The sequence below is a fragment of the Anser anser genome (assembly GCF_964211835.1).
Source record: "Anser anser genome assembly, chromosome: 24".
NCBI classification, from domain to species: domain Eukaryota; kingdom Metazoa; phylum Chordata; class Aves; order Anseriformes; family Anatidae; genus Anser; species Anser anser.
In genome coordinates, this window is record NC_139745.1 from 5,232,261 (window position 1) to 5,260,215 (window position 27,955).

The window sequence follows — 27,955 nt, forward strand, 5'->3', positions numbered from 1 at the left end:
TTTCAACTGGGGAGGTGGGAGAGCATAGGTGAGGGGAAGACCTTGCAGAAACATTGAGCATAGAGCTTGAGAATAGATGGAGGGGAGAATTGTCTGCAGTACAAAAAATAGCAAACGAGAATGTAGATGAGGTGGAAAATAGAACCAGATGTTTCAATTTGTGGCTGTGCAGGAGCAGAAAATGCAGAAGAAACTGATACGGCAATTCCCCCCCACCTCTGCATGTTCCGCCACGCAGCCTGTGTTCGTCTCTCTGCTAATGCCAGGAGATGCTAACGCGGGTTTGCAGCTGGGATTTGAACTGGCACCATGAAGGGAGCTGGGAGAGAGCTGCCTTCCCTAGGACCGTGCTGAAGTGGAGCTCAGTGGCGAGCACAGGGTGGGGAGGACGTCCAAAACACCGGTCCCATTGGGCAGGCAGCAGCGCCACAGCACCACGCGCTCCAGAGCTCGGTGGGTTCCCTTTGTCACGGCTGGCCACATTCTGAGGGGGGAACGATCAACTTTTTGCAACCAAAAATTACTTGCCTGCAGCAATTTCCAGAATACAGACTGAAGTATCCAAGAAAAAGATCCGAATCCTGATAAAATAACCCAATCCACCGGGCCTGGCACAGTACCGCTGCGCCCCACGTCCGGATGCCACCAGCACACTGAGGTCAAGCAACCGCATTTGCCCTCAGCTACCAAAAGTCATCTGAAAGTCAACATTACGGCCTGGCTTTCACGATGCCCTTTAACAAGACGTGGAGCTTTATACTTGCAATTTTCCAGGAAAAAAAATCCAACAACCGGGTTAAACCACAGCAATCCTGCGCTCTTTGGTGGGTGTGATTAATGGCTCGGGCCCGGGCTGCAGCTGCGGACCGCACCACGGCATCCATCAGCAGCCTGCCTCGGGGGTGCAAAGTCAGAGGGCAGCACTTAAGGAAAGATCAAACCCCCAAAGCTTATTAAAGCAAAACAGCTGTAAGAATTCCTAGCTCTCCCACTGAGAGTGAAGTCTCGGCTGCTGGCAAGTGCTGATTTTGCTACGCTTTGCTTAGGGCAGTGCATTTTATGGCCAGTGCTTTCGCAGCCCCCGTGGGCTGAACGGAGCTTGCTGCTGTGTCTGGGTGAACCCACAGCCTGCTGCGTCCTCCTGGTACGGCCACATCACATCATACAAAGCAGCAACAGCCCCGTATCTCCTGCTGCACTTGAACTCTTGGGTTTTATCCCCTGTCATCAATGAACACTGTTACCGCATTCATCCCCCAGCCTTCATCACAGAAGATGGTGGCGTTGCCTTTCCATCTCCCTCCAATTTTACTAGAAGAAATTGTTCTGGATAAATTCTGATTAAGCTCCATCCACCAATGCCTCCCATACTCAAAGCCCCTCCAGACTGCCGTTCATCTCACGCACCCCTCGCCCTGCTCCGTCCCCCAGGCAGCTCTCACTGCCTCGAGTCAGCTGCTCCGGTTTTCTATGGGCAGGCCAGCTGCTCTTGGCACCCCGTCTAACCCAAAACTACTCCAGCTAGTGACTGGGCATTGAAGCCAGCCCCTGAACTGAAGCGACTGTGAGCCAAGAGATGCATTAAGAAGCGCGCTCACAGAGGGCTCCGAGCGCCCCGTCTCTCGCTGCCTGCCAAGCTGAGTCTGTGGGCTGGCTGCCAGCAGGGCTGAGGGCTGCCTGGCTGGGGGGGTTTAAATAGCATAAAGGGCACCTCATTCATTTGCAGACTGCGTAGGCTGGTCGTAATGTCAAGAAATGCGTCTTAGTTCCTCTCTGAGAGCTGTCTGCAAATTGGCATTCTGAATCCGGAGTTATTCTGCCCTCCCCAGCACACCACGGGCCTCAGCACCGACGGCAAATTCTCAGGGAAGAGCCCGAGGGAGCTTCAAGCACAGGAGCTCTGCCTTCCCCCCACCCCTGGGTGCCAGCCTAGTTCCTCATGGTTTCAACTAGCTCAGTGCCTTGGGGTTGGGACGGAATTGTCCCAGCCCCAGGGAGTGCATGGGGAGCTGCAGCCACCGCCACAGCACACAGCCCCGCGGCACAGCTTTCGGCTCGCGGCCCGGTGCTCGCACACTGTACCTGGAGCGCTGCTGTCACTGCTATTACTGCTCCTGCCCTTACTGCTGCTGCTGGGGGCCGTGATGTCGAGGGACTGGCTCGGAGCGTCGGGGATGTAGGATCAGCTCCTGGCCCCTCTGCAGTCACCCCAAGAGGGTCGTTTCACCTCCTCCAGGCTCAGCGAGGCAGAGCTGCTGACCCTGGCTTTCCCCCCACCACTCATCTCTCTCCCTTACCAGACAGAGAGCTCGCAGAAAAGACAAGCACGACACAGCTAAACAAAATGTTTAAACTGGTTTCTCTCTTTTAAGGATCTTTATGCATTAGACCTAGAACCATACCGCTACTCTGGGGTGAACCTGACCGGCTTCCGGATCCTCAACGTGGAGAACCCGCATGTGTCGTCCATCATCGAGAAGTGGTCCATGGAGCGGCTGCAGTCAGCGCCCAAGGCGGAGCTGGGGCTGCTCGACGGCGTGATGATGGTACGAGGGGCTTAAAGGATGCGTGGCAACGCCTGGGGAGCGAGCCCGAGGGGCAGGGAGCTTTTGTTAACGCCTGTTGTATTTATACATATGTATATATTTATATATATAACACCTAAATGTTATATAAATGCCTTGCACTAGTAACAACTCACCACAGGTGTCTTCCTCAGGGCATTTACTGGCACACTAACATCTGTCCCTCGAGTGCAGCGAGTTCTGCTGGTGAAACCCCTGCAGCCCACTGCACTCACACTGCCCTGCACACCCAGCTGCCGACAGATGTGCCAGTTTTGGGAGGCGGTGCTCCTTCTCTCCTTCCCTTCCTCCTTCACTCCCTCCTTGCCAGCACAAAGCTGCCTCCAGGACCCGCACATTTCAAAGCTTTTGCTTCCAGCAAAGACGTAGCACAGCGGGGAAGTGCCCTGGCTGTTTCGTGCTGGGAACAAGAGGGAGGGAGCTGCAACCAGCTGCCCTTTGTGCCCCTTGCTGGAGCTCAGCAGGGTTTCCCCACGCTCGCCCAATGCGCAGCCCAGGAGCGCCTCGCAGGAGCGAGCTGTGCATGCCCCAGGCCCCAGCACACCCGCGCTGGCTGGGGAAGCCCCTCTGCAGTCACTCCCTGGGGAAGGGCAGACTGTGCAAGTCCCTGGAGCAGCGCTAGGAAGCAGAAATGCTCCAGCAGCCAGGGCCTGCCCGCTAGCAGGTGCCAAGGCTTGCCTGGGTCCAGCCCAGCTGGGATTACTTCCCCAAGAAGTCCCCAGAAGGAGCCAGACGCCCAGCTCCCCGGGGCTGGGAGCACAGCACGAGGCTGGACTGGGCCAGGCAATTCACCGAGACGGACGCAGGGAAGAAGAGGCAAAGCTGTGCCCAGAGATGGGCTCTGCTGAAGCTCCGATGCCTCCTTTTAGGGCCCGATGGCAGCTCTGCTCCACCGAGCTGCTGCTCGGAAGGTGCAGCACCTGCTCACCCATCTGTCTTCCCGGCAAGACTACCTCCGACCCGTAGCTGCCGGCTGGCTGCCTCTGTTCCTCCCCTCGCGCTCTGCCAGAGCCTTGCCCCCGTAGCAAAGCCTCCCAGACCTTCACCTTGAAACGGCTCCTCGCATCCCTCCTGTCCCTTTTTATTTTCCCTTAGCGGACAGTCCCATCACTCTCCTTGTCCTTCCCATGTCTCCGCAGCACTGCAGACGGTATCCTACCTCTGCCAGCTGCCTCTGGCTCTTCCCCGGCTGCCCCTGGTTCCTCTCATCTTTTGTCCTGCCTGCTCCCTTCTGCAGGGGGTTCTTTAGCTTTGTGTTTCAGCTGGGCACTACAGCACCCATTGCCCCATGATATTGCTTAGCCAAATCCTTGTCCCCCTTCTAATTCCCCATGAATTTCCTTATCCAGACCCTTGTCCCCCTCTCCCCCAGCCCCAAACTCCCAAGATCTGTCCCTACAGCCGCACGTACGACCCCACAGGAGGCAGGTCCGGCACCTGCTCTTCATGCTTGGGCGCTGCGGGAAGGGAAGGTCACGGGGATGGATGCCAGTGCTGGAGGCTTTTCTCCATGGCCACGTCCTGACAGATATTTGCCCAGTTGTTTGCTGTGTTATTTTGTTTTATTGTGGTTTATTACTTTGCTGCTGTACTCACATCTGTTTTGTAGCCTTGCGAAGCCAGCAAACAATGGATTTTCATTAGCAAGACCAACCGCATCGGCGGGAAAACTAAATGTGGTTCTCTTGGTCAGTGTTTGGAGGAGAGAGGGGGCATCTCAAATGGAATTTAAAACCATTATGTTAAACAGAAGGGGAAAAAAAGGAAAGTTCTCCCTAGTTCAAACCACTGAAAAGTGGGAAGATGTTACACATCTGTGATGTTCTCATTTCAACGGCAGTTTGGGGCATTCTGGAAAATTTTCTATGCCCAGAGACAAACCACTTAACTCTCCTGATTCCTATTTCCCCACGTATAAAACAGTGTGGGTAAGATGTTCTCATATAAGCTGGTTTTTGCACTGCCTTAGACAAAGCAGACTAAGTAAGAAAACCTTGTATCTTCTACGTTTAGAAACAGCTAGCTTCTTTGTTTGGCCACACGACAGTAACCGCACTAAAACAACCAGAATAGCTGCAGATGGACAGATGACGTTTTCCCAGTCTCTGCCTAAAGAGCTGCATAGCACAAAAACACGCTCGTGGGGCTTTGTCGTGTGTCTGAGGATGAGTTTTGCATGAGAAGTCAGCCCAGAGCCTCACAGAAGTCCTGTTTTGTGTTAAAGCTTACGCACGTATGGCAATCTCTTGAGATCCCAGCCCTGCCTCTGGTGGGGACTGCAGCAGGACCCATCTGCTGGTGGTTCTTGTGGCTTCTCAGGGAGACACCACGGATTCCCCCTGCGTTGCTGTGTGAACGTCTCCTCGCTCCGGAACCACGACCAACACAAATGCTGTTTCCTTTACTTTAGACAGACGCTGCCCTGTTGTACGACGCGGTCCACGTGGTCTCTGTGTGCTACCAGCGAGCCCCCCAGATGACCGTCAACTCCCTGCAGTGCCACCGGCACAAAGCCTGGAGGTTCGGTGGCCGCTTCATGAATTTTATAAAAGAGGTAAAAGCATGATTTGCAACCCTAATTGCTTCCCACTACTGCAAAAGCTCCCCAGCAGGAGCAGTGCAGCTGCTCGGAGCGCAGGTACTGAGGCACGTGGCAGAGGGGTTGGCAGTTACAGGGTTATAGAAAATCCTCCCCTTCCTGAGTAGGTACAAACGGATGGAAGCGTGGACACACATCAGACTGCTGTGTGTCCAGAGAGGAAAAATCCGCTCTTTGCCTTCAGAATAGCATGCCTGCAGCCACAGCAAAACACCCAAAACAAGCCGAGCACTTCCATGGTGTCACCGAGACTGGTCCTTGCCTCCTCTTGTGTCGAGAGCAGCCGGACCCCTCCCTCTGCAGCCATTCCTGCCCTGAGCCATTTGCCTCTTCCAGCACCATTTGCTTGGGGTCCTCAAAGGGCTCTCGGAGCAGCCACCTCCCGGTGGCTGAGAGGCTCTGGCCTCTGGCGTGTGGAGCACTGAGCAAGTGGGAGCCAGGGGAGCGAGGAGGCAGCCTCGGTCCCTCTCTGTTTTCAGTCATTATGATTTCTTGCCGTTCAGCCCACGCATGGTTTGTTTGCACCTGGCTTAAGCATGCAGGCAGACTCAAACGGCGGCTGTCTGGGTGCAGAGAGCTTACCGAGGGAGGGGAGTGGCGGCAAGAGGTGGCCAGCCCCCCCGTGAGCCCCAAGCACGCGTCCCCATGCTCGCACCCCGGGCTTTGCCTTGTCTGCAAAAATCAGCCCTTGCCTAAGGAAAAAATGAAGGCAGAGCTGCAGGGAGACACCGCAAACCCTGCCAGATATGTCTTTGTGAAAAATAATACCCTGTTTACCCTAAGGCCTTTTGGAACTTCTATGGCTGCAGCTCTTCACGTGGGAAGTTATGAAACCGGAGGCAGTATGGGATAAGACACGGGGGCCACACTTAAAAGGCTGGGTATAAAATCCCCTAAAGTTTTTAAACATAAAAGAGCAGAAGTACGCTGTTAATCGTTATTAGGACTGGTGCTGCAGCATCACCTGCAGACCACGCTGGCACTGAGGCCAGGCACACACGAGCAGTGACAGTGCCCACCCAGGCGCTGCCGGGTGCACGGACCGCACGGGCGTGGGGAGGAGAGGGAAGAATCGTTCCCATTGCAGAGAGAGAATGAACTTCTTCTTAATAGGCACTGAAGACTGTATCTCCTCTCTCTCTGCCTCTCTCTCTCCTTTTTCATGTTTTGTTCCCTTCTGCGGAAAGCTGCTCCAGCTGGCTGCCAAAAGAGAGTGTAAATAATTTGTTTGGTTGGCTCCTTTTGCAAATTACCCTGAGCTCACACTCCAGTGCCTGCCTGTTGTTTCCCTTCCTGGCACCGTGTCAGCCGGTTGCAGGGACGAGCAACCCCCATGGCAATCAGAACACGCCGTAATTGCTCCCTCTAAACTCCTGCCCATACAAAGCAGCGCACGTAGCGGGGTGCCTCGCTGCAGCCACCGGCCCCGCGCTCCTCGCAGCTACAGCAGTGCCTCGGGCTGGGTGACGACATGCACAGAGGGGCGCCCAGCCACCCCCGTCGCCGCAGTGTCGGTGCCCTGTGTGCCCTTGGGGTTCCCGGGAAGCATGGGGTGGGCACGGGGAGCGGAGCTCAGCCCCATCTAGGTGCACTCCCCCTGGCTACCGGTGCACCCCCCGGGAAAAACCTGCGTGCCAAAATGAGCAACGGAGCACGATCTTCCCTAAAGCCCAGGGGTGGTGAGGAAGTTGTCATTACTCCTTAGGAATTAATGAGCACGAGCCAGAGGAGTGCATTTACAGGGAAATATGCCAGTTCCCCCCCCGAGGATGCGTTATGCCACCTTTATCACAGCAGTTTATTTGGAGCTGCCCTGCCCACCAAGGAGGCACCTCCATCAGAGGCACGTGCAGCACCTGAGCAGCTCGGAGCTGGGACCAGCGGTGGGAGCATCCCCGTGGGGCCGCGGGCACCCCCCGGCAGAGCAGCCTCCGCACACCCCGCTGTGCCGTGGTGCTGGCTCTGCTGGCACAGCTCCTGCCCGGTCTGGGGGCTCTCCCTGATATTCCCGTGCCAGTTTCAGAGGGCAGAGCCTGCCAGAAGGACTGGCTCCTAGCCTCTTCTGCTCCGCTTTCCATCTGAAGGGAGGGAGGCAGGGAGGAAGTGTTCGGGACATTTGAGCTTCTGTGCCCCTCTTTTCCTGCGAGAAAGGACTCTTTATTTATGAGCTTGGCTGGAGTTGTCCCAGACCCAGGCTCCCTGCAGCCCGGCATTTATCAGGACTACAAGGATAAATGCAGCCCGCAAGGATGCCGTGATAAATGCAAGGAGTTTTCTCCTGAGTCATCATGTCCTGCAACAGCTGTTGAACACAAAAGGTGTGAACGGAGACGGTAGCAAGGACTGCAGAGAGTTGTGAAATCTCCAGCTCCGTCTGCAGTCTGCAAAGTGACGTTGGTGATTATTAATTAATCATGCTCTTTGGGGAGAAAGAACTAGTAAAAGGACTAATTAAAAGAACACACGGTAGAGGGCAAAAGATTATTCATGATCCCAACTAACAGCCCTGCTACTTCTTCCTTCTACAGGCCCAATGGGAAGGATTAACTGGACGAATTGTCTTTAACAAAAGTAGTGGCTTACGGACAGATTTTGACTTGGACATCATCAGCCTCAAAGAAGACGGTCTTGAAAAGGTAAGCGGGGTTTGTCTTACCTGCGGAATGCGGCTCGGCACAGCTCTGATACCCAGATAAAAGGAGAGATGGATGGTGGTTGTGTTGTTTCCGTGTTTTCTGTCCTTTATATAAAAGGGTATCTATTCTGTGGGATTGCTCTGATCCTTTTCCATGCCTCATCAGTGACTCACTAGCCCCGAAGCGACGTGCAGCGGATTAGAGTTCCCAGCTGCAGAAGCTTGGGGCACGGCACAGCAGTGGGAGCAGAACCTCACGGCGCAGCCTTAACCTGTGCGGGCCCAGGCCAAAGGGGACAGAACAAAACCTCTCCCACCCTCTGCCTCACTGGGCTTGCTTACAAAACCTTGAACAACTCCTGAAAGCATCGGCTGGGTGTGATTTCCACCAGGAAAACTACCCAAGGCTTGGAAATAGGGGGATGGTTGGACCAGATGTCTTGGAGGTCTTTTCCAACCCTAATGATTCTGTGACTCTAGGATTCTGTGAAATATTACAGGTGTATTACAGGCTAGATTTTGTTATCTTGCTTCTGTGTTACCAAAGGGATGGGAAGGAGAAGGCGAAGGGAGTCTCCCAGCCCAGCTGATGGGCTTGCCTTTGGTGGTGGTGCTGTGCCCAGCCAGGGGACAGGCAGCACCACGGCCACAGCCCCACAGACACAATGCTAACTTGCAAACCTGACCCCGGGCATTTGTGGGGATTTCATCCCCTTTGCTTCAATTACTTTTCAAAAAAAGAGCAGCACGCAAAGCTCTAATGCTCCTGAACCACTGGTTTCAAGGCGAGGTCGGTTCGTTTAAGACAAAACAGAGCAGCAAGAGCTGCACTGCAGCCAGCTGAGCCCCGCAGCCACCTCTGCCATGGATCGGGCTGCAAATCACGGCCATCAAGGCCGCTGAGGGTCCCGGAGCCCAACCCCTTTTTGAGAACGACTCTGAGCCCACGTCCTGCTGACGGACATCCTGCAGACTTAGAGGAAAAAGCTGGCTGCAGGGCAGCAATTCCCTGCCCAGAGCACAGTCTGCTTTTAGACGCGCGCAAGGTGCCTGGCTGGCAGCGAGGGACGAAGTGCTGAGCTCGTAACCTGTGGGCACGGAGACAGGTTCGGAATGCCGCAGGAAACGCCAGCTGGGAGCAGAGAGGAGCAGTTTTCAATTAGCCATGCAGCAAGCGGCCCGAGATGCACAGATGACTTCTCCAGTTAAGGCTGGGGAATTAATCACAGAGTGCTCGCAGGCAGCCCTGGGAGGCTGGAGGCTCGCTCAGCCCCGCCGCAGCGGGCAGATCCGCGCTGCAGCTCCCTGGGACCCAACAGCTCCGCTCCCCATCCCCCTTTTGACAGCCTGGTTTTCCTCCTCTTTAAAATAAATTGTCACCGTGCTTTCACACCACTGCGGTAGGTCTCTGCTTCACGTACAAAATCTCAAGGTCACCACAGCACTCTCCTAGCGGGTATTTTGGGTGTCAAATGCAGAATACAGACAACATTATTCCAAAAAAACCCGGCGAGCTTCAGGCTGCAGTCAGCCGAGCCTGGGCAGGAGGGAGGCAGGCAGAGGGGCAGGGGAAGATCCCATCTTTTCACACAAACCGAGCACCAAATGAGCTTTGTGGCTTTTTTTTTTTCCCAGAAATCATTTTGTATAGAGTCTAAACCCCCCCCAAAAAAACCATCATGGCTTTTTGGAGCACAGTGCTCAGAGCACCAACAGAGTGCCTGAGAGCGGCATCGGTAGGGTAACAGAAAAACGTGTGGGTATTTGGATACCGGGCGAATCTAAATGTTTAAGTACAACTGCAATATCTGTCTGTCAACCTAATCCTCCTCAGGTGTACCGGAGAATAGCTGGCACTAGCTGCATTTATTACTGTTGTGTGTCACATAAAGCCCGCAGGAAGCCGCCAAAGCTTGATGCATATTCCGCGCACTCACTCAACTTTTGTCTCCGACGACTCCGAGACTTCACAACTCCCACTATTATTTGCCGAAAGCTTCTTGTCAGCTCTAGAGGGGGTTTAAAGTATCGATGTCAAATCTCTGTTGATGCTCCGGTTCTGTCAATAGTTAATCTGAAATAACAAAATGCCAAACTACAAACAAATCCCACACGGATTCTGCATTATGTATAATAGCTTATGTTTGTTGAGCTTTAGGATTGAACTCCTGATCCTTATACCTCCTGGATGTTCCAGGGATTACAGCAGTATTAACTAAACCTAATTACATGTAGTTTGACTATCTGAGTTGCACAGTTCTCTTAATGCACTTTGCTCTTTTTCTTTCCTTTTTTTTCTTAATATTTTAAACTGATTAGTTCAGTCTTAAGTTCCGTGTATTTCCTCTTCTTAAAAAAAGAAGTCTGCAGAGCTGCTAGCAGGAGACTCTTGGCCTCTTGCTTCTCGTTGCCCATGCGCAGTGCAATTCTTCTGACATTGCAGCTGTTGTGTGATTGAAAGGAGACACAGGGGATTGCTTGGGTTTTACCTGAAATATTTAGAGCCTTTCACAAAGTTCATGGAAACTCTTTTAGAATTTATGAGGTGGTTGGCTGGTTGTGGGTTTTTTGCCAGGCAGCATTGCTCATTACGAAGTCTCTTTTTTGGGATACAGAAAAACCAAGTTGTCTCCTTGGACTGATGAAGAAGTTGGAGAATCTTAAAAATAGCAATAAATAAAATATGGGAAGTTCCTGGCTCCCCACGGGTTCGAGCTGTCTGCCTTTGGTTTCTCTCTGAGCCCCTTCTCCCAGCATGACCCTACAGATGGGTCGTTCTGTTCCCGTTTCCATCCGCCCTTGTGTTTCTTCTCACTGCCAGGCCGGCTATGTGGCATATTCCTCCAGCTCTCCTGACACTTTATCTCACCGTCACAGTCCTTTAGCCAGTCCTGCCTTCAAAGATTGTTCTAAAGCCTCCCCTGCACTGTGGAGATCAGGTTAACAGGCTTAGAGTTGCCCAGATGACTTCTCTTAAATAGAGACATGTTCTGCTATTTCTGGGTCAATAGGCATCTTCAGAGTCTAATGATATATTAAAATTGACAGCTTGAGAAAGGCACGGCACCTCCAAGAGACGAAGAACGTGGCTGCGTGTGCCGGAGCAAGCCCAGGGCCCTTCCCTCCGTGGAGCTCACCACCAGTGCTGAGACCTCTCACTGCGGAGGGGTCGCTGGGGGGCTACGCCTGTCAGGCTTCCCCGAGGTGGGCTCCTGCTCTCGATTGAACCCAGACCTGGGCTCCTACCGATCAGTGGATGTGCACTTACACTGTGTGCTTCAGAAGCTCCGAGCTCCTTCCTTGGGAAAGGCCCTGCAGGCTCAGGGTTGATAGGGGATTAAAAAATATTTTTTGTTTTCTCTCGTTCTGCTTTGTCCTTGCCCAGAGTTGACTCTTCAGTGTGTTTTGATTGCCTGCTCTATGCAGTACCGTTCCAAATTGTTCCTTCAGCTCCTAATTCCAGCCATCGTGGTCTTCTTCAGTGCACCTGCATCATTCAGAGGGCAGCACAAGGGCTGCTAATTGTACACGTGCAGTTAGAGTGGCCTGCAGCGGAAGGGCTAATGTAAACCTTCTGTCTAGCTGAAACAAGATGGTAATTCCAACTTTGCTTCTGTTTCCTGCAATGAAGGAAGCAGGCTCCCTTTTCCCAGGCCAGCAGGATCCTGAGAGCAACTAAGGACCGTAGGCCAGGTGTTCATGCACTCGTTCGCTTCGTTTCAGGTTGGCACGTGGAACCCTTCCAACGGTCTGAACATCACAGAAATTGCCAAGGGACGAGGGCCCAACGTCACGGACTCGCTCAGCAACAGATCTCTCATTGTCACCACTGTCCTGGTAGGAGACCAGAAGCCCATATTGCCCCCCTACCCACAGCCCCTGGGGATAGCTGATCCCCCCAAAAGCCGGGCAGGGGCACGGAGAAGTCCTGAGCCCCAGGGTGAGCTGAGCCCCAGACGAGCCGTGGCCTGGAGTTGGGCTTGTGCTGGGCTCGTGCCAGGCTCTGGGTGGCCAGAAGGTGCCAGAGGGTGACCGGGCGCTGCCTGCTGCTGGTGGGAAGCGCTCATGGTATGCCAGGCAGCACCAGAACACGCGGGGGCCTTGGCTTAGCTGTGACAATCCTGTTTCTTTCCCTCTCCTAAGTACGTATTTGATAAGCTGGCTAAGAGTAATGCCATTATGCAGCAAAGCACGGGTGCTTAACAGGGCTCCTCCACTTCCAGCTGTCAGGTTGCATTTTGCTCTCACGTTCGCTATTGGATTTGATGGCAGGCATCAGATCAGAATGAATTTTTATTTTATATCTAATGAATTATGACTAGTGGCATTGGTTTCTATACAGCTGTATTACACAGTGCAGGCTCATGGCATGCTACCAGGAGGGAACAAAAAATATCAGCCCCTGCACAGCCTGCTCACAACTGGGTCTGAATAATGGTTCTGCCTATCCAAATTTCCTGGCCCTTTTGTATTCCGTATTTCTGGGGAGTGAGGGTAAGGAGCCGCCCGCTGGGAGATGTGTTCCCCAGTCCGGAGCTCTGTGACCCCTCCTGATGTCCTTGCCATCCCAAAAGGACGTGGTCTGTAACACAAAGTGAGGGGCTTGGTGTTAGGGAAGGAATGGGACCAGGAAGTGCCAGACACTGCCACCCTTTCTAATGAACTCCCCGTTCATCAAACAACAGTTATTCCACTGAAAGGCTTTTGCATGCCAACATGCCGGGGAGACTGGAGAAGAAAATCTCCCCCAGGCTGCAAGTTTCAGACCGTGGAACTCGGTGAGACCGCGGGTCGCACGCACGGGGCTGCCTGCCTGGCGCGGTGCTCGGTGCCACGTGTGTGGGCACAACCAGTGCCAGCAGCGGCTCCCCACCAGCTCCAGACACGGAAATGAATCAGGACTCACATCAGGAGTTCCTGCACAGGCATCAGAGAAATGACAAAGCAAAAGGCAGCGAAACAACTCAGCGTGCATCAGATCAGGAGAGTGCTCCTGCGCGGAGCCTTGCCGCAGTGGGTGCAGGCAGACACGACACACACAGGTTTGCTCTCACCGTGTTCCTTTGCATTTATCGGGGTCTGTTCAGAAAGCAGAGGTTCAGGTCATGTTTTTCTACTAGGCCAAACAGAGACACTTGCCAGGGCAAGGTTAGTTCATCTCAGCAAGGTAACTCAGGCACTGCCAGTCCCTGCACCTGGGAAAATGCAAACATTTAGGGCACTGCAGCGAGCTGCTCTCAGGTGCAGGCTTGGGACCAGCCATAAGGGAACTGTTCAACCCATACTGCAGCTGGAGAAAACTCTCCAGAAGCTTTAAAATGACTCCCCTTCTGCCCACGCTCACCCTTCACGTGAAATTACTGGTCCGGGACAGCTGGTGGTACGGGGAGGGCTGGAGAGGCAGCAGCAGAGGGGCGCTGGGAGGTGGAGGAGCACCCGACGGCGCGGTGAGGCCGAGGGACAGCAGGCGAGGATGGGACCAGAGGAGGGAACTGTACAGCCAGGGCTAGGGAAAGCAGGGAGGGCGCATCTTGCCAGGGCTAAAACCACGGCCGGAGCTGGGGACCTGCTGGGGTTCGAGCGCTATCATCACTGCACCTCAGCGACCTCAGCACGATGTCAGGTGATGGAGCCAGAAGGAGACCTGTCAGCCACCTGCCTGTGACGGGCTCTTTTGGGCAGCATTTGCATCTTGTGGTGCAGGAGCAAGCACAAATCACATGAAGTACACGGGTGGTATCGGTTCCTATTAACTGTGCCACTCCTTGGGCCTGTACATGTGCCATGGGGCATCCTCCTGGAAACCAGCGCTGCCCGCAGGAGCAGGCTGTGTGCTCGGACCTGAGCTCTGCACTAACTGCATTCATATCCCGGGTTCCAAAACATAAAACACAACCCTACACTTCATTTGCATTTGCGACATCCCTTTGCCCTTTCACATTGGTGTAACTGGCTGTAGAAAAGCCAGAGGAGGAACCTTTAAAAGGGAAAGCAGGAAAGGTTATTTTTTCCCCTTTTGCTCATATTGCAGTGACTTGTTGGAAGAGAAATATTACCCCAGCAGCCAGCGCCACTCTCCCCAAGCAATATGGGAACTGTGAAGTTATGAAATTGAGGGCACCTTCACTGAGAAATCGATTAGCAAACCAAGAGCGCTTGTGAATTGGATGTCTGGCCATTTTCAGTAATAAATTGTGAAATAGTCCGTGAATAAGTGGTTCACAGAGTTCAGAATTACCCCCTAGGAAATGTTTGAGACCTGCAGATACATTACTGAAGCGAGTGGCGTCCTAATGTTCAGCGCTTCGGCTGTTAAATATGTATGTAATCCCTACAGCGCTTCCCAAAATTAATAGTGCTTTATGGCTGCTCTGGAGCTGCTGTATTTATAGCGAGATCCATAGATTCAGCTGATTCACAAACAAAGCACTAATTCCAAAGGAAAAAAAAAAAAAAAAGCTGAGGTTGTGGCCAGGGAGAGCAGGGTTTAACAGAGCTGCGAGTGCCAAACCAAACTCTGTGGGCGTGATGTTTCCCACTTTGCTTTGTAATTCTGCAATTCCAGTTTCCGTGAAGCTCTCTGGTCACTCCCCGAGGCACGGCGACTGCTCTGCAGCACAGCAGGGCCTCGGTGCCACCTTACCGGGGCTCCGGCCGCCTTGCAGATAGCTTTAATCACAGCCATTCATTCGCTGCCTCCCCCTATCTCAGCCTCCCCCTGCCGTCCAGCTCCTGCCTGCTGCTTGCCATTTTTTGCCATTTCCATCTGTGCTCTGCACGTTGCCTCCCCCAGGCTGCCCCAGTGTCCCTTGTCCTCAGCCCCAGTAGCTGCCCAAGCCTGAGAGCCACCAAAGGGTTGTGCAGCTTGCTGCGCGTTCCTGCCTTCACCTGCAAAGAGGCAGCGATCCATAGGGCAGAGCCGGCTGTAAAGCACTTTTTTAGTTATTTTCACATGTGCTGGTGCCTGGGGCTGCTGCGACCAGAGACATCCCCGCTGCGGATACAAACAGAGCCCAAGGCAGCGCCTCTCTGGGCAGCAGCAGGGCCCTGCACCCCTTCAGCTAGTGCTGGCAGAGAGGAAACAGAGCTCAACTTGGGGACGTCTGGGGCTGGCCACCAGCCGAGCGCAGTCCTGCAGCTGATATTTAATCCACCAGCCTCTTAAGGGCCGGTACCGCAGTGTGGGGTCAGCTGAGTGTCGGCGGAGCAGGGCTCGCGGTTCAGTTTGTCCCCCCCAGCCTTTTGCTGCTCTCAACACTCTTCATTTGCAGAGCATGAAATGGTTATTTTTCTCCCTGAAATTCCACCAAATGGAAAACAGTTGGCTGCTCAGAAGAGACAAAATTAAATTTTGTGGGGTAAACAAGGTTGCTAATTAGCTGATGCGCTGTGCAAAGCTAATTTATTCCCAGCGTGTCACTGTGCCAGCCCAGCCTGCAGAGCTCATGGCTCAGGTTGGCCGCAGGGGTGGCCCTACCTGGGGCAGGAGCTGGGACCGTGGCCGAGCCCTAACGGGGTTTTTGCTTTGCCCTGTCCAGGAGGAGCCCTTCGTCATGTTCCGCAAGTCCGACACCGCCCTCTTTGGGAACGACCGCTTTGAGGGCTACTGCATCGACCTGCTGAAGGAGCTGGCCATCATCCTGGGCTTCACCTATGAGATCCGCCTGGTGGAGGACGGGAAATACGGCGCGCAGGACGACAAGGGGCAGTGGAACGGCATGATCAAGGAGCTCATCGACCACGTGAGTGAGGCCGAGACACCCGGAGGGGCCTGGGCAGACCCAGGCTTTCAGCCAGGGGTGGGATGGGGGCTGCAAACGGGGGCCAGGGCACAGCAACGAGGTGGCTCAGGGGCCCCAAACACATCCCAGGCACAGCTTGGCTGAATTCAGATCATGGATCCAGAGAGCAAGAGCAGGTGTGAAGGGCATAGGTCTCTCTCTGTATATATATTTATAAATGCAGCTAATTTTCCGAAAATCTCCAAAACATAGAGCTCCCCTGCAGCAGAGCAGCTGTGCCCTTCCTTCCATGGTTACTTCTAAAACCCCACTACACACCACCGAAGCTCCAGTGCCAGCTTTCCCCTCGCAGCTGCCAAAAAGTCACCTGGACTCACGGCCAGCGGACGCTCAGCCTCCTAATGGAGTATTTTGCCTCCAGCACATCCCGTGATCCCCGAAGCCCACTTAGGGAGGTGAGGAGAGCTGGTGTATTTCTGAAGCTCCCATTCCAGGAAAAGGTCTCTGAGAAAAAGAGAGACAAGACTCCTCTCTGACCCCTGCCCGCAGGGAGCGGTATCAGCCTCCCTGGAGGTACAGCACACCCCTCTGCTCCTTCACGTCCTGGCCGAGGGGCGCAGCCATGGGACCACCTCTCAGGTTCCTGGCTTCATTTTGTAAACATTGCCTGAGCAGAAAGGGACAAAAATAAGCCCAGATACGTAGCAGCTGTGATGCTATTACAGCTGATGTGAGAGGAATGTGTGTGCTGGTTGAGTCACTCCAGCAAATGAGCGTCGCTGCGAGCGGCTAACCGAGCATTGTCTCGCAGTGAGATGGCAGAGCTGGGGCTCCGAGATCGAGGTTGTGTTTCCAGATTTGGCTTGTCTGCCTGAAATGACATCAGACAAGTTGCTTCTGTGCAATATTTCCTCCATCTGCAAAATGCAGATGATCATGGTTATGTCCCTTCTAGGGACAGTGACGCTCAGTCAGCCGGTGAGGCAGGCGGTAGTCCTGAGATGGCTCGCCCTGGAGAAGCAGGAAGGGCATGCAAGGACAGCCCTGGGGGGAAGGAGATGCTTTGTCTCCCAGGCGAATACGCCCCAGGCGGCACAACTCTGCCCTTGTACTTTTGCTCCCAGAAAAGCCCATGCAGCCCACCGTACAGGTTTGATGGTCCCTTACACAATGGCCTCGCTAAGTCAGACAAGTGACTCTCAGCTCACAGCAGAAGAGGCTGCCATGGTGCCCTCCCCGTGATGAACGTGGCGCAGATGCAGCGCACAGGCTGCGACCCTCGGCAGCCTGCTCCAGAGGCCGGCCTCCTGCAGTCCCCAGCCTCGCTGCTGGCAGCGGAGTCCGTGGCTCTTACCGCAAGGCATCCACCCCATGGGTCTCTGGAGAAGTAAACAGCTCTGAAGGAAATTAGACAAGGGGAATAGCAGCCAGGCTGTCATTTAGTCTGACCCATGTCACTTCCAATGTCCTGCAAGATGTTAGAGGGCTCTCAGGAGGTTTTCTGAGCTCCCCAAGGCTGTGGTCAGCTTAAAGAGACAGATCAAGGAGAAGATATGGGGAACAACCTCATTAAATGATGCCCTAAATTCATGGCCAGCCTGCACTGAAGTATTTCTTGGCTACAGTTCAAACAGCAAACTAACAGACAGCAACAGGAAAGGACCGAATCCCCTCTTCTTGCAGGTTTTACTTGCAAACAAGCATCAAGTTCAAATTCTGCCTTCTAACAGGTGCAGCTGGGTACGTGCCTTGCCGTGATTTACAGCCATTGCCCAAACCCTGTATGAAGCCATTATTTTATCTGCATGTCATTGCTTTTTATAGCAGTGTTTATGTAAAGCATTAAAAAGTGAAACTGCAACCAGATGGGGCCCTTCCTCAGCAGCAAAGCATCTTCACGTGATGTGGGGAAAGGAACAACTGATTGGCATTCGCAATGGGAAAGTTCAAACTTATTTCACACCTTGTAGGCAAAGTGTTGGAGACAGCATTCAAACAAAGCGGTAATGATGAAAACAGGACTGCCTACACTGGGAGCTCGGTATCTGGGCTGGCTTCCCTCCAGTGTCTCCTCCTCGTAAAGGAATTTGGATCGTTCAGGTGGGAGCCTAAAGCACGTAGGACTTTGTGAGGTCCGAACCCCCAGGCCAAGATTAGCTCCGTGCAGAAAGTCTGTGCCTTGCTGAAGACCCCTTACCTCTTGTGCAGCTGAGACTGAGCCCCCAGGGTGCTGTGAAGCACCTTCTTGCGGGGCTGAGCTGAAGCGCAGTCTTGGTCCCATGCCTTGTACATCAGTGAGGTGTTCCCGAGGTGAAACGAGAGGCTAAAACGGAGGTTGTTATCATGTGGAAGGGCTGAGAGCCCTGGGAGCAGCAGATGCAGAGTACCACGGATGGGCAAAGCAAGGAGGGCTGGCCTTCTGCTGGGCTGTGAAATGCACCCGCAGCGGGAGCCGGCTGGCAGTGCCAGCTGGGGGAGCCCAGGTGGGCGTCCAGTTAGTGTTTGGGGGTGATGGTGCCCACCACAACCCCCTGGGGTACCTCCCAGAGCACGAGACAGAGGACTGGCTGTTTATGCTGCAAGCTCCCACTGCTTCCTTTGGAGTCACGCATCCTCCTCCTTCCACCGTCCCTTCTGATCCAGACATGCCTGGCCACAGGCAGTAATGCCTTGGGCTACAATCCTTTGTAAAATTGCTTTGTTTCTAGTGTGGCCTTAAGCATAAACAGGAAAAGCAACAGCAGTCAGAGCAGCTCCCAGCATGACCCCATCTTGCAGGTCCCCAGCAGCAGATCTGGAGAAGACAGCTTTGCGCAGTAAGATGCAAGAAGTCCTGCCCTGCTGCCTTTCATCTGCTGCTCGTCCTTCATCACAAAAAATCTGCTTTGGTGTTCAGTCCGCTCCCTGGAGAGCCGGACGCTTTCCTCAGCGCAGTTTGTTGCTTGTTGTCACTCTGCCTGGCCGCTTCTGCAGGGAAGCCTTAACGAGAAGGGGCCATGAAAGCTCACCTCGCTCACACCACCACTGTTTCGGGTGGGTTTGGGGCACCAGGCGATGCAAAGAAGTCTCTGTGCTGTGCATCCGTAATAAACAGGGAAGCTGGCAACTGTCAGATCTCCTCCTTTCATCCGTAGTGAACTGTTACTGCTATTTATTTATAGGAATTATTATTGGTACAAGCAGAACTACACTGTGCATTGTGGCCCATCCATTCTGATTTTTAAATTTTAGCTGTCTGGCACCGTAGTGCCTGCAAATCCTCCCCACTGTTTGTGGGCAGAGCCACATAAAACCAGCAGAATGAGTTGTTCTGGACATTTCGCACAAACTTGTCCACAAATAAAACTTGTCTTCTCCTGAGACAGTACATATCAAATTTCCATTCACTCTGAAACTTCATGTGGGAATAAAAAAGGCATGAAAAATAATAGGGTTTCTAATGGAAATCCTGCCAATGGTAACTATAGAGAAGATGTAATATCTATCCTTAGGGATGATTTATGACAGTTGATTTAACACTCTCACAATAAACGGGCATTTATTGACAGTAAATTCTGGCAGAAACACATATTGCACCACATTGCCACATTCCCAGTAATGCTCCTGCACTGGTGGGTATTTATTGCAAGTGCCAGGGAGCTGGGGATTCGTTTGGAAGCCACTGGGCCAGGAACAGGAAAAAAAACATTGCTGTTGGACGAGGTGCATGTCGTCCCTTGTTTACACCCCAGAAACCCAGCATTAGAAAGGAGATGGAAGTGAGCTGGCTGCACTTTCTCCTTTTGTGCTCAGCATCATTAATTTGGTGAATTGACATTTATCGCCGTCAGAGAAGCGGCCGACAGCAGCACACTGACGTGCAAGTTGGGAGCCCCAAGTCCTCTGCTTGCTTCCGCAGGTCTCTGGACCTGCCGTTCCCCCCTTGGTTCGCTCACCTGCCAGGCACAGGGCTGGTCCCTAAAGCTAGGTCTGCTCTCACTGTGATCCCAGAGCCCGGTCGCTCTCTCTGAGGAACTTCCCCCCAAAAAAAGATGAGAAGAGGCCCAGTCGGACTTCACGCTCCTTTCTCCCCTTCAGCTTAGAGCTAGGTTTTCCCTGCCAACATCCGTTCTGAATTCACCACTGGCATTAAGTAAATTCATTGACAAAAATGATGTCTGAACGAGGGCTGAGATCCTAAGAGCAGCCATTAAGAGCAGGAGTCAGCCAATTAACGCTGACCCGCTGCTCACGGTGTACACGGTGCCAGACGAGGAGCGCTCGGGGTGGTGCCTGCCCCGGCCTCGCTCCTCCTGGAGCATCACTTCGTGCGCGTGGTGCTCCCTGCTGCTGGCTGCAGGGCCCGGCAGGACGCTCAGCCGCCTGCTGAGGCTGCAGCCCCTGCTCCCGGCCAGCTGCAGGCTGCAGGCAGACCGTGCCTGCCCTCGCCACCTCCTCCTGTGGCAGTTCTGGGACAGGGTGGGCCACGAAGGGTGCTGCTGGCCGTGCTGTGCCCGGGGATGCTCACGAGCAAACAAGACTGGAGGATGCAAGTGCCGGTGCTGCCAGACAGACAGCTGAATAACAATTAAATGAGTAAAATATGCACTATTTACCTGTCTCTCAGGCAACACACACATAATTAGTTTATGTAAACACCTAACTCAGATTGGTAAAATAAGCACTGAGGCAGCTTACTTTCTTGAATAAATATGTATCTTGGTGCTTATGCTGTTTGCTGGCGCTGCTGCGAGAGGCTGTCACACCCAGCTCCGCGCCGGCGGCCGGAGGATGCTGCACGACTCCAGGGACCGTGCTCGAGCTGTTCTGACCCGCGGCCACATTCCTGTGATAACTGAGAACTTGAAGATAAGACCTAGCAGTCGGTGCTAAAGCCAAACAGCTCTGCGGAGAACAGGATTCTCCCTCCACTGAATGCCCAGCGAACTTGCATCGGTTCCACCCGAGTGTGAATGCTGCAGCCTGGTGTGAGTAAGGAGAGCCAAGCCTGCGAGGGGTGCTGGGGACGTGCCTGCATTTGGTGTGTTGTTGCCTTGGCAAAATTCATCTTTTTGGCCTCAATTCAGCACCACACTTAAGATACACAACACTTGGAGTGTGTGCGAGCTCCGGGAAGACAGAAGCATGTGCTTAAGTGGCTTTGCTGGATAAGGGCCTTTAAGCCGCTGGCACTTGCCGTAATTCCTCATTTTTAATAAAACCCATCTTACCGTGCAACAGCATAAAAGCTGGGGCTGAGTGAAGGAAGCCATCAGGGCCCGCTACCCGACTGCCTGCTTCGTGACGGCGGAGCACGACGAAATGAAAGCTTCACCCTTGGAGGGTTTTGATTCCGATCCTCCTATTCAGCAAATCCATAATTAGAGGCCACCTTCCGAAAAATCTGCATCGATAAAAAGGATATCAAAGTGCAGCCCTATAATGCCTTTCAGAGCTGAGGACACAACGCCAGATTGGGCTCCCTAATACCTGCTTCATCCTGGTTGTGTGTGACATTTACTGCCAAGGACGTGGGGCTGTGATCAAATCGCAGGAGCTGCTGAAATGACACAGTAAAATTTTATCTCTGCACTAAAAGCGTTTTGATCCTTGAGCATCCATGCAGACTTTTCTCTCTTCACTTTCCGTGGTAAAGCATAAACTCCTGGCTGTTATTTAGCTTGCTATATCATTTTGACAAATCTGGCTTTGGAGGATCTCTCAGATGAGCAGCTGCTAGCTAGTTCTGACCTCAGAACTGCCCATTTCCTTCTTCTTCCAGAAAAATCAGTAGCCACATTCTTCAGCATCTCCTTCAGATTCCTTGTTAGAGTAGGACACGCACACAGACGTGACGCAGGAGATGAACATGACTGCAAAGTGACAAGGAAAAGGAAGCAACCAGGGCTCAGACTGAAGAGTATTAGAAGAAAAGCCGTAGTTCTGTCCTTGTTAGAGAATCCCTGCACCTTCTCTGCTCAGGACCTGCAACACTCCGATCTCTGGAGAGCAGACCCTTTTAGACACACGTGACGGATAAATGCTTGTGTCTTCCTACAAAAAAGGCCCAAACAGGTTCCTGCACATAAAAATACCCCACTGCCTTTCTGCGCAGAGTTTAGGGCCATGAGCCTGGCCTTCCTGCACAGCACAGGCCAGAGATCTTCACCAGCTTCTGCAGCGAGCCCCCGGTTTCTGTTGGAGCAAAGCAAGTTCTAGTAAGAGCACTAATATTGATTTAAAGGTTGCAAGTCACAAAGAATCCGCTGTATCTCTACGAAATTATCACTGGGATAAGTGATAATGCGAGAGGAACTGCATCCCATGGGGGCTCCCTCCAAGCTCCCCGCACAGCACCGCAGGGTCCCCGCACAGCACCACTCCTCCCGCACGCCCGGCGTCCCCAGAATGGGCCTTACAACTTTTGCCATGAAGTCAGCCCACGTGCAGTGCCCAGCCTTTGGGGCCGAGCAGCCGGCGCAGCAAAGGCCCCCTTGGTCTCGGTGCCCAGGGCGCCTCGCTCACACCCCCACACCTTGGCCTTTTGCTCTGGGCTCTGGTGATCTGTGCCCTGCTTACGGGGGGGAATGGGAGCAGGGAGGAAAGGACGGCGCTGGTGCAGAGAAACACAGCTGCAGCCCTTGCAGGCTGGCTGTGCTGGGTTTTAGAGCTCCCAGGTGAAGGCAGCAAGGATGAAACCTTTGCACGTTTGCAGTATGGCCTCTGCTGGGGCTTCAGAGCCAGCCCCGGCAGGCGTGCGTGGAGCCTTTGGGTTTTGGGGCAAGGCACTGTCTTTCAGCAGACAGAACAACCCAAACCCAGCCAGCACTCCTGTCCGGGGGGCTCTGCGGAGGCCAGAGCAGCTGTACTGCCCTCTGTACCTTGGAGCAGAAGCAGAGCAACCTGGCAGACGCCGGCTCTTCCCAGCGCGGTTCCTCGTGCCAGGAACAAGACCGACCCCGCAGCAGGGCGAGCTGGGGAGACGGAGGGCTTCTGAGGGATGGCAACGGCTTTCTAATGGCTTCTTTTTTTCCCTTTGTGCCTCTCTCCCTCCGTGTCACGGACAGAAAGCTGACCTGGCCGTCGCTCCTCTCACCATCACCCATGTCCGGGAGAAAGCGATCGACTTCTCCAAGCCCTTCATGACCCTGGGGGTCAGCATTTTGTACCGCAAGCCCAACGGGACCAACCCCAGTGTGTTCTCCTTCCTCAACCCCCTGTCTCCTGACATCTGGATGTACATCCTCCTCGCCTACCTGGGGGTCAGCTGCGTGCTCTTTGTCATAGCCAGGTAAGGGGATGCCGACGCCGCGCCACCCGGCTGCCACCACGCGACGCTTTGCCCGTGCTCCGAATACGTTTCGCTGCCGGCACGTCGCAGGGATCTAACCACGCAGCGGGAGCCGCGGCATTAAACCTGTTTCATTAATGAAATTACTTCTGGCCCATTACCCAGAGGCAGGCTGGTCTGCTAGCGTGGGCTTGCTCACGACTCGCAGGCTCCCCTGTTCTGTTCCATTTCGCTGCCACCCTTCCCATGGAGGGATAATCAGAGCATTAGCCGAAGCATGTTTTATGGTTTTTCACGGCTTCAGAAAGAGAGCGCAAATGGCTTTTTGCTCAACTGTGGCGTTGCTCTGTAAGTGTTAAAACGGGCCCGGCTTTTACCTCCCCGAGGCTGGCTGTACACATTCAGACCAATGCCCCTCCTCCTGCTCGGTCCATTTTCAGCGAGGGCATAGCAAGGCTTGCTGTTGGAGGCCCTGCGTCGGCACAGGGGCTCGGTGCTGGCAGCTCGCTGGACACAAGGGGCTCCATTTGAAGGCCTCGGCACACAGAAGCTCCCTTCTTTCAAAATGTAAACAAAGAGATTTAGGAACAAGACTTGCCAGAGGGCAGCAGGCTGCAGGCTGTGGGATTTCTGTCTGCCAGTGGCTGGAGAGGTGATACAAAGCCAGTGGAGAAAATTAAAGATGGGCTATCCACAGGGGAAATTTGGTTCCTTCTTTGCCAGCTCGAGTCTGTTACATCTTTTGTGCTGCTCCACCACGCTAACTGTGGTTGTTTGCTTCATTAACATAAATCCGTAAGCCTCTTGTGCCGTGTCAGGGCTGGCAGTTCCACCGGTTAGCAGACTTCGAGCACAAAAGAATTTTAAAATGCTCCCTCGTTTATGATTTTAGAAATTCACCTGCCTTTTTGTTTTGTTGGCACCTGCCTGGTACGACGAGGGGTGACGGGACGTGGTTTTCCTGCTCGTGCTCCCGTTAGGTGACCTCTCGGGCAGCCTCCCCAGAAGAGGCCCGGCCTCCCCGCTGCCCCCTGGGCACGCGGCTCCCGCGCCCTGCGTCGGTCTCAGCTCCTGCTTCTGATCCCCCCGGCAGCAAAGCTCCCCGCAAACCCTCCCCTGTACCAAACGGATGCAGAGCGCGGCGCTACGATCTGACAGTGTCTGTTTACAGAAATTAATATGCATCTAATTAGCATGTTTAAAACCTCTATATTTAAAAGCAGTGGAATTTGCATCTATTTGCATGAGTTATTAATTTCACAGAGTCTTTGATGCGATTCACAGTCCAGGGCTGCTCTGAACATGCAGCGCCGCCTTTCCAAACCCGAACAAAGCTCTTGCTGCCCTCCCTGGCCGTGTCCCCGGCCATGCCCAGCTTCCCAGGCGTTTAAATATTTTGGGCGAGCACCGCGCCTGGGGAAGTTTCCCAAACACACTCTGCAGTTAGACGCTCGTTTCTCAGTACCTTCCTGTCTGAGCCATGGCAGCAGTGCCTCAGCAGCATCCCTGCTGCCCCCCACACCGTGGTTCTGTGCAGGCCCCCCCAAGGAAGGGCTGGTGGGCTGCGTTTTCCTTGGAGCCTCCTTCAGAAACCAGCTTCTACCTAATCCACTGACATCAATCAGACAGTCAAAGTAAAGATTAAACATGAAACCGCAGCAACCAGAACGCATTAACCCTCATGTTACAACAAATCTGCAATTTCCAACATCCCTCAGGTCCTCAGAGGCATTTAGAGATGATTTCCTGAGTTTACTATGTAATATCCTAATTACACGTAACAGCAGTTGTCAAAGTAAACTCTGCTTAGCAGACAGCATTAGTGTTCTGCAGACCATCTGGGACAGCGAAGCAGCCACGTCTCTGATCCTTCCTCTGCAGAGGCGCAGGGCAGGAGGGGCCACGTGTCCCTCCTGAAGGCACAGAGGGTCCCCAAGTGTCTCCTTCCTACTTTTTGCAACGCAGCTCTCCCAAAGGGGGCCAGGACACCGAGCCACGCACCAGGCTTCCAGGCACCATCCTGAGGTCAAACAGAAGCCCTCTGAGCACGGACGTGAGCAGGCTGCCACTGCCCAGTGCCCCTGGGGAGCCCAGCACAAAGCAAGCCACCAAGATAACCTCGCAGCTCAATTCAGCCTGCGGGCAGCGTAGCGCACAGGAAAGGCACCGCTTGTTAGGAGCACGCGACTTGAGGAGGGGATGAGAGTGGCGTTGCCATCACCACCCCACGCTTCTGCCAGCTCAGCTCAGCAGACCCTGGCCAGAACCAGCGGGGCCGGCTGGGGAAGCAGCCAGGGGGACAGAAAATGTGGGGCAGCTCGGCCAAGCGGTGCTGCCTGCGTTGCTGGGGCTGTCAGGGCTGCAGCAGGACAAGGGCCTTAATGGTTCTGCTTTGTGTCGGAGAGAGAAGGCACCAGATGCTCTCAGCAGGGAAAGATGCTCATCTGGGAAAGTGAACCCAAGGTAATTACAAAAGGAAAAAATATTGTGGTGATTAATAGGATCCCTTCACTTTGTGCCTCCGCTAGCCATGCAGAACGTGGCCGGATGGACTCTGCTGCCATAACTCTGTGGCTCCAGTGCCAGAACTATCAGACTGCTCACGGAGCTTGGGATTAGAACTCACATACAGTTTTACTTTTATGGGTTTATATTTCTCTACTCGCCTGAGGACCAAGTCCAGCCCAAATTATCCAGACCCCACTTTCAAAGCGTGTTAAATGTGCTAATTCCATCTACACAAGAAATTTGCTGCAGTGAATACTGAGAAAAGGCTGAAGGAGATGCTGGGCCAGGCTCCCACGTGGAAGCACGTTCAAAGCCACCTTCTGCAACCAGGGAAGTCCAGAGGGGCTGTGCAGATCGCAGAGGGGCTGCTCAGCCCCGGGCAGCCCCTCCATGCTGTGAGCAGCGGCCAAGAGACGGGGACCTGGGCTCGCAGCGACCCAGCGCGTGGCGGCCGCGCTCCTGGGCCCTCAGAGTCCCCTTCGGCTGCTCGCTGTCTGTGCCTCCCTCCTTTCATTTTTGTTGTTCTCTCCTCCTAGTTTTTCATCCAGGATCTCTCATGCTAGTTTATACTGACAAAATGAGCCATTCTGCAGCGCGATTTATGTCTTTCTTACATCACAGCAGTTACGAGGTAATATAACATTTTTTTCCCGTCAGGCTGCTTTGGGCTCAAATAGAGTCTCTAAAATATTGCCGTTACAGTTTCTTTTTCACGTGCTTTGCTCCTGACATTTCTTCTGTCTTCATATTCTCTTAAAGAACATCAAGTATTTGGTGTAATTAAGGTTCTGCAGGAATATCTCTTAACACACGGAGATGGAGAGCAAGAGATTTCATGGGGAAAATACGGGGCATATTTATTACATTCAGAAGTAATTGAAACAATATCTGCTTTGACCCCAGCAAGGCCTCTCAAATCCAACCCTCAGGAGAAAACCACAGCCAAAATAGCAAAGCCTTAATTCAGAGACATGAGTCTCCTGAACTAGGCACCAGAGTCCTCTGCTGATGCTATAATCATAGGTCAATGCCACTTAAAACTGACTTAGGGACTATTTAGAGGCAGGCAAAGGATGTATTTGATCCATCTCTCCTTGTAATCAGCCTTCTTGCTTATCCTCTCTGCTCCAGCCACCGGGGCACCGCAAGCACCCACGACGGTGGCTTCATGGGGGTCTGTCTGGTGGCTCTGGCTGCCAGCCGTGCCGCTGGCTGTGCGCTGCCTGTCGTGAATTGTCACCTGGTCTCGGACTCACAGGGCCTTCACATCGCAGCCGAACGCCTTCTGGTGCTCACCAGGGCCGGGGCGTTACCGTTCATCTTAATTGAAACAAGGACTGGGTCATCCATAGCAGATTTCTCCGGGGATGCAATTTAGGCTCAGAAGTGTTTCGTGTTAGATCTCATCTTTAACTAAACCTTCTTTGAAATGCTCCTGTTTCCCTGCCAAAAGGAGACAAGAAAATAATCGCAGTTTTTGATGAAATATTTCTCAGCCCCTGTTTGCACCTGCAGAAGAGGGAAGCCAGCCCAAGGTGAATCCTGAAGAGCCCCCATTTATTATGGCTCCAGCTGCATGGGGTCATCGAGCTCCGCTCACTTCTTCCTTCATTACCCCTCTGTTTCCTTTAATGGTCCCACTAGCTTTTCAGGCACTGAAGACTGTTGCTGCTTTGCAGTTTTCTGAATATTTCTCTGTAATTTGAGCAGCACCAGTAGGTTCTCACTCAGAGACCTTGAAGTTCTTCAGTGTGTCATCTTGTCAGGCTCATTTGATCTTACCAATTCCCTTTCCATCTCACACTCTTTCATTGGCAGCCCAAGAAAGTTTTCATCTAATTCTTGAACTCTGCCTTTATTCAATAGACAGGGCTTAGGCGCCATCCTTTATACACCTCTGGCATAAATTTACAGCAGGTTTAAAGGACTAGGCAACGCGTAAGGCCAGGTTTGAAATCAGCCTAATTTTTGTTTTCCTCTCCAATTTTCTCTTACTTTAAAAAGCACGGGGAGGCGGGCGGTCTGGATGGCAAACAAGTGAGGCTGTTAGGGTGCAGCCCGAGCCCAGCCAAACCTCCCTGGGGACACATGAGCTCCATGCCACGATGGCTGAACGCTCATTCTCCACGTTTTGGGTTCTGCAAGAAGGTCCGCAGCGTGAGTGCGTGTGGAAAGCAGAGATCAGGGGTAATGGTTTGTTTGGGGGAGCTTTTGTGCTGGGAGGAGCATCTGAGAGCTGTTCTGTTCTCCCAATGCTTCCAACCGCCTGCCTGAGGACACCTGGGAAGTTAAGCGACAAGACATCTCCTTGAGCAGCAGCACGCCTGGCAGAGAATTGCACAGAGAAATGGCTCCTAATACAAGCTGGGGGTTGGGCTTGGAGAAAGGGCTGTTGTGAAGCTACAGGGATTTCAGAAGGAAGCGGAGATGATAATTAATGCCTGGTTCAAAAGCAATTATGCCAATTATGTTTTTAATTTAATCTGTGCAAAATTTGGGACTCTAAGAAAACGCAAACAAACAGCTCTAAAAACATTAGCATCTATCCTGATGCGCATCCTCCCTGGATCCTGGCTAGAAGAGCTGTACTCAAGACGGTGCTCGCGTGCCTGTCCC

General features: G+C 53.2%; 1 protein-coding gene and 1 long non-coding RNA gene across 4 annotated transcripts in view; one reads left to right on the forward strand and one right to left on the reverse strand.

The window, feature by feature from the left end:
• LOC310886170 overlaps window positions 1-27,955 on the reverse strand; it is a 228,797-nt gene that overhangs the window by 105,921 nt on the left and 94,921 nt on the right. The gene's annotated exons all lie outside the window — the stretch shown is intronic.
• Window positions 1-27,955, forward strand: part of GRIK3 (glutamate ionotropic receptor kainate type subunit 3) — a 141,247-nt gene that overhangs the window by 67,121 nt on the left and 46,171 nt on the right. For all 3 annotated transcript variants that reach the window (XR_014575198.1, XM_083810353.1, XM_083810352.1), the window contains 6 exons: window positions 2,373-2,546; window positions 4,996-5,139; window positions 7,713-7,820; window positions 11,543-11,656; window positions 15,358-15,561; window positions 22,608-22,831. Coding sequence is in view for 2 of the 3 variants with exons in the window: in XM_083810353.1 (XP_083666479.1) it covers window positions 2,373-2,546; window positions 4,996-5,139; window positions 7,713-7,820; window positions 11,543-11,656; window positions 15,358-15,561; window positions 22,608-22,831 (968 nt within the window). In the remaining variant the exon portion in view is untranslated. The remainder of the gene's footprint in view (window positions 1-2,372; window positions 2,547-4,995; window positions 5,140-7,712; window positions 7,821-11,542; window positions 11,657-15,357; window positions 15,562-22,607; window positions 22,832-27,955) is intronic.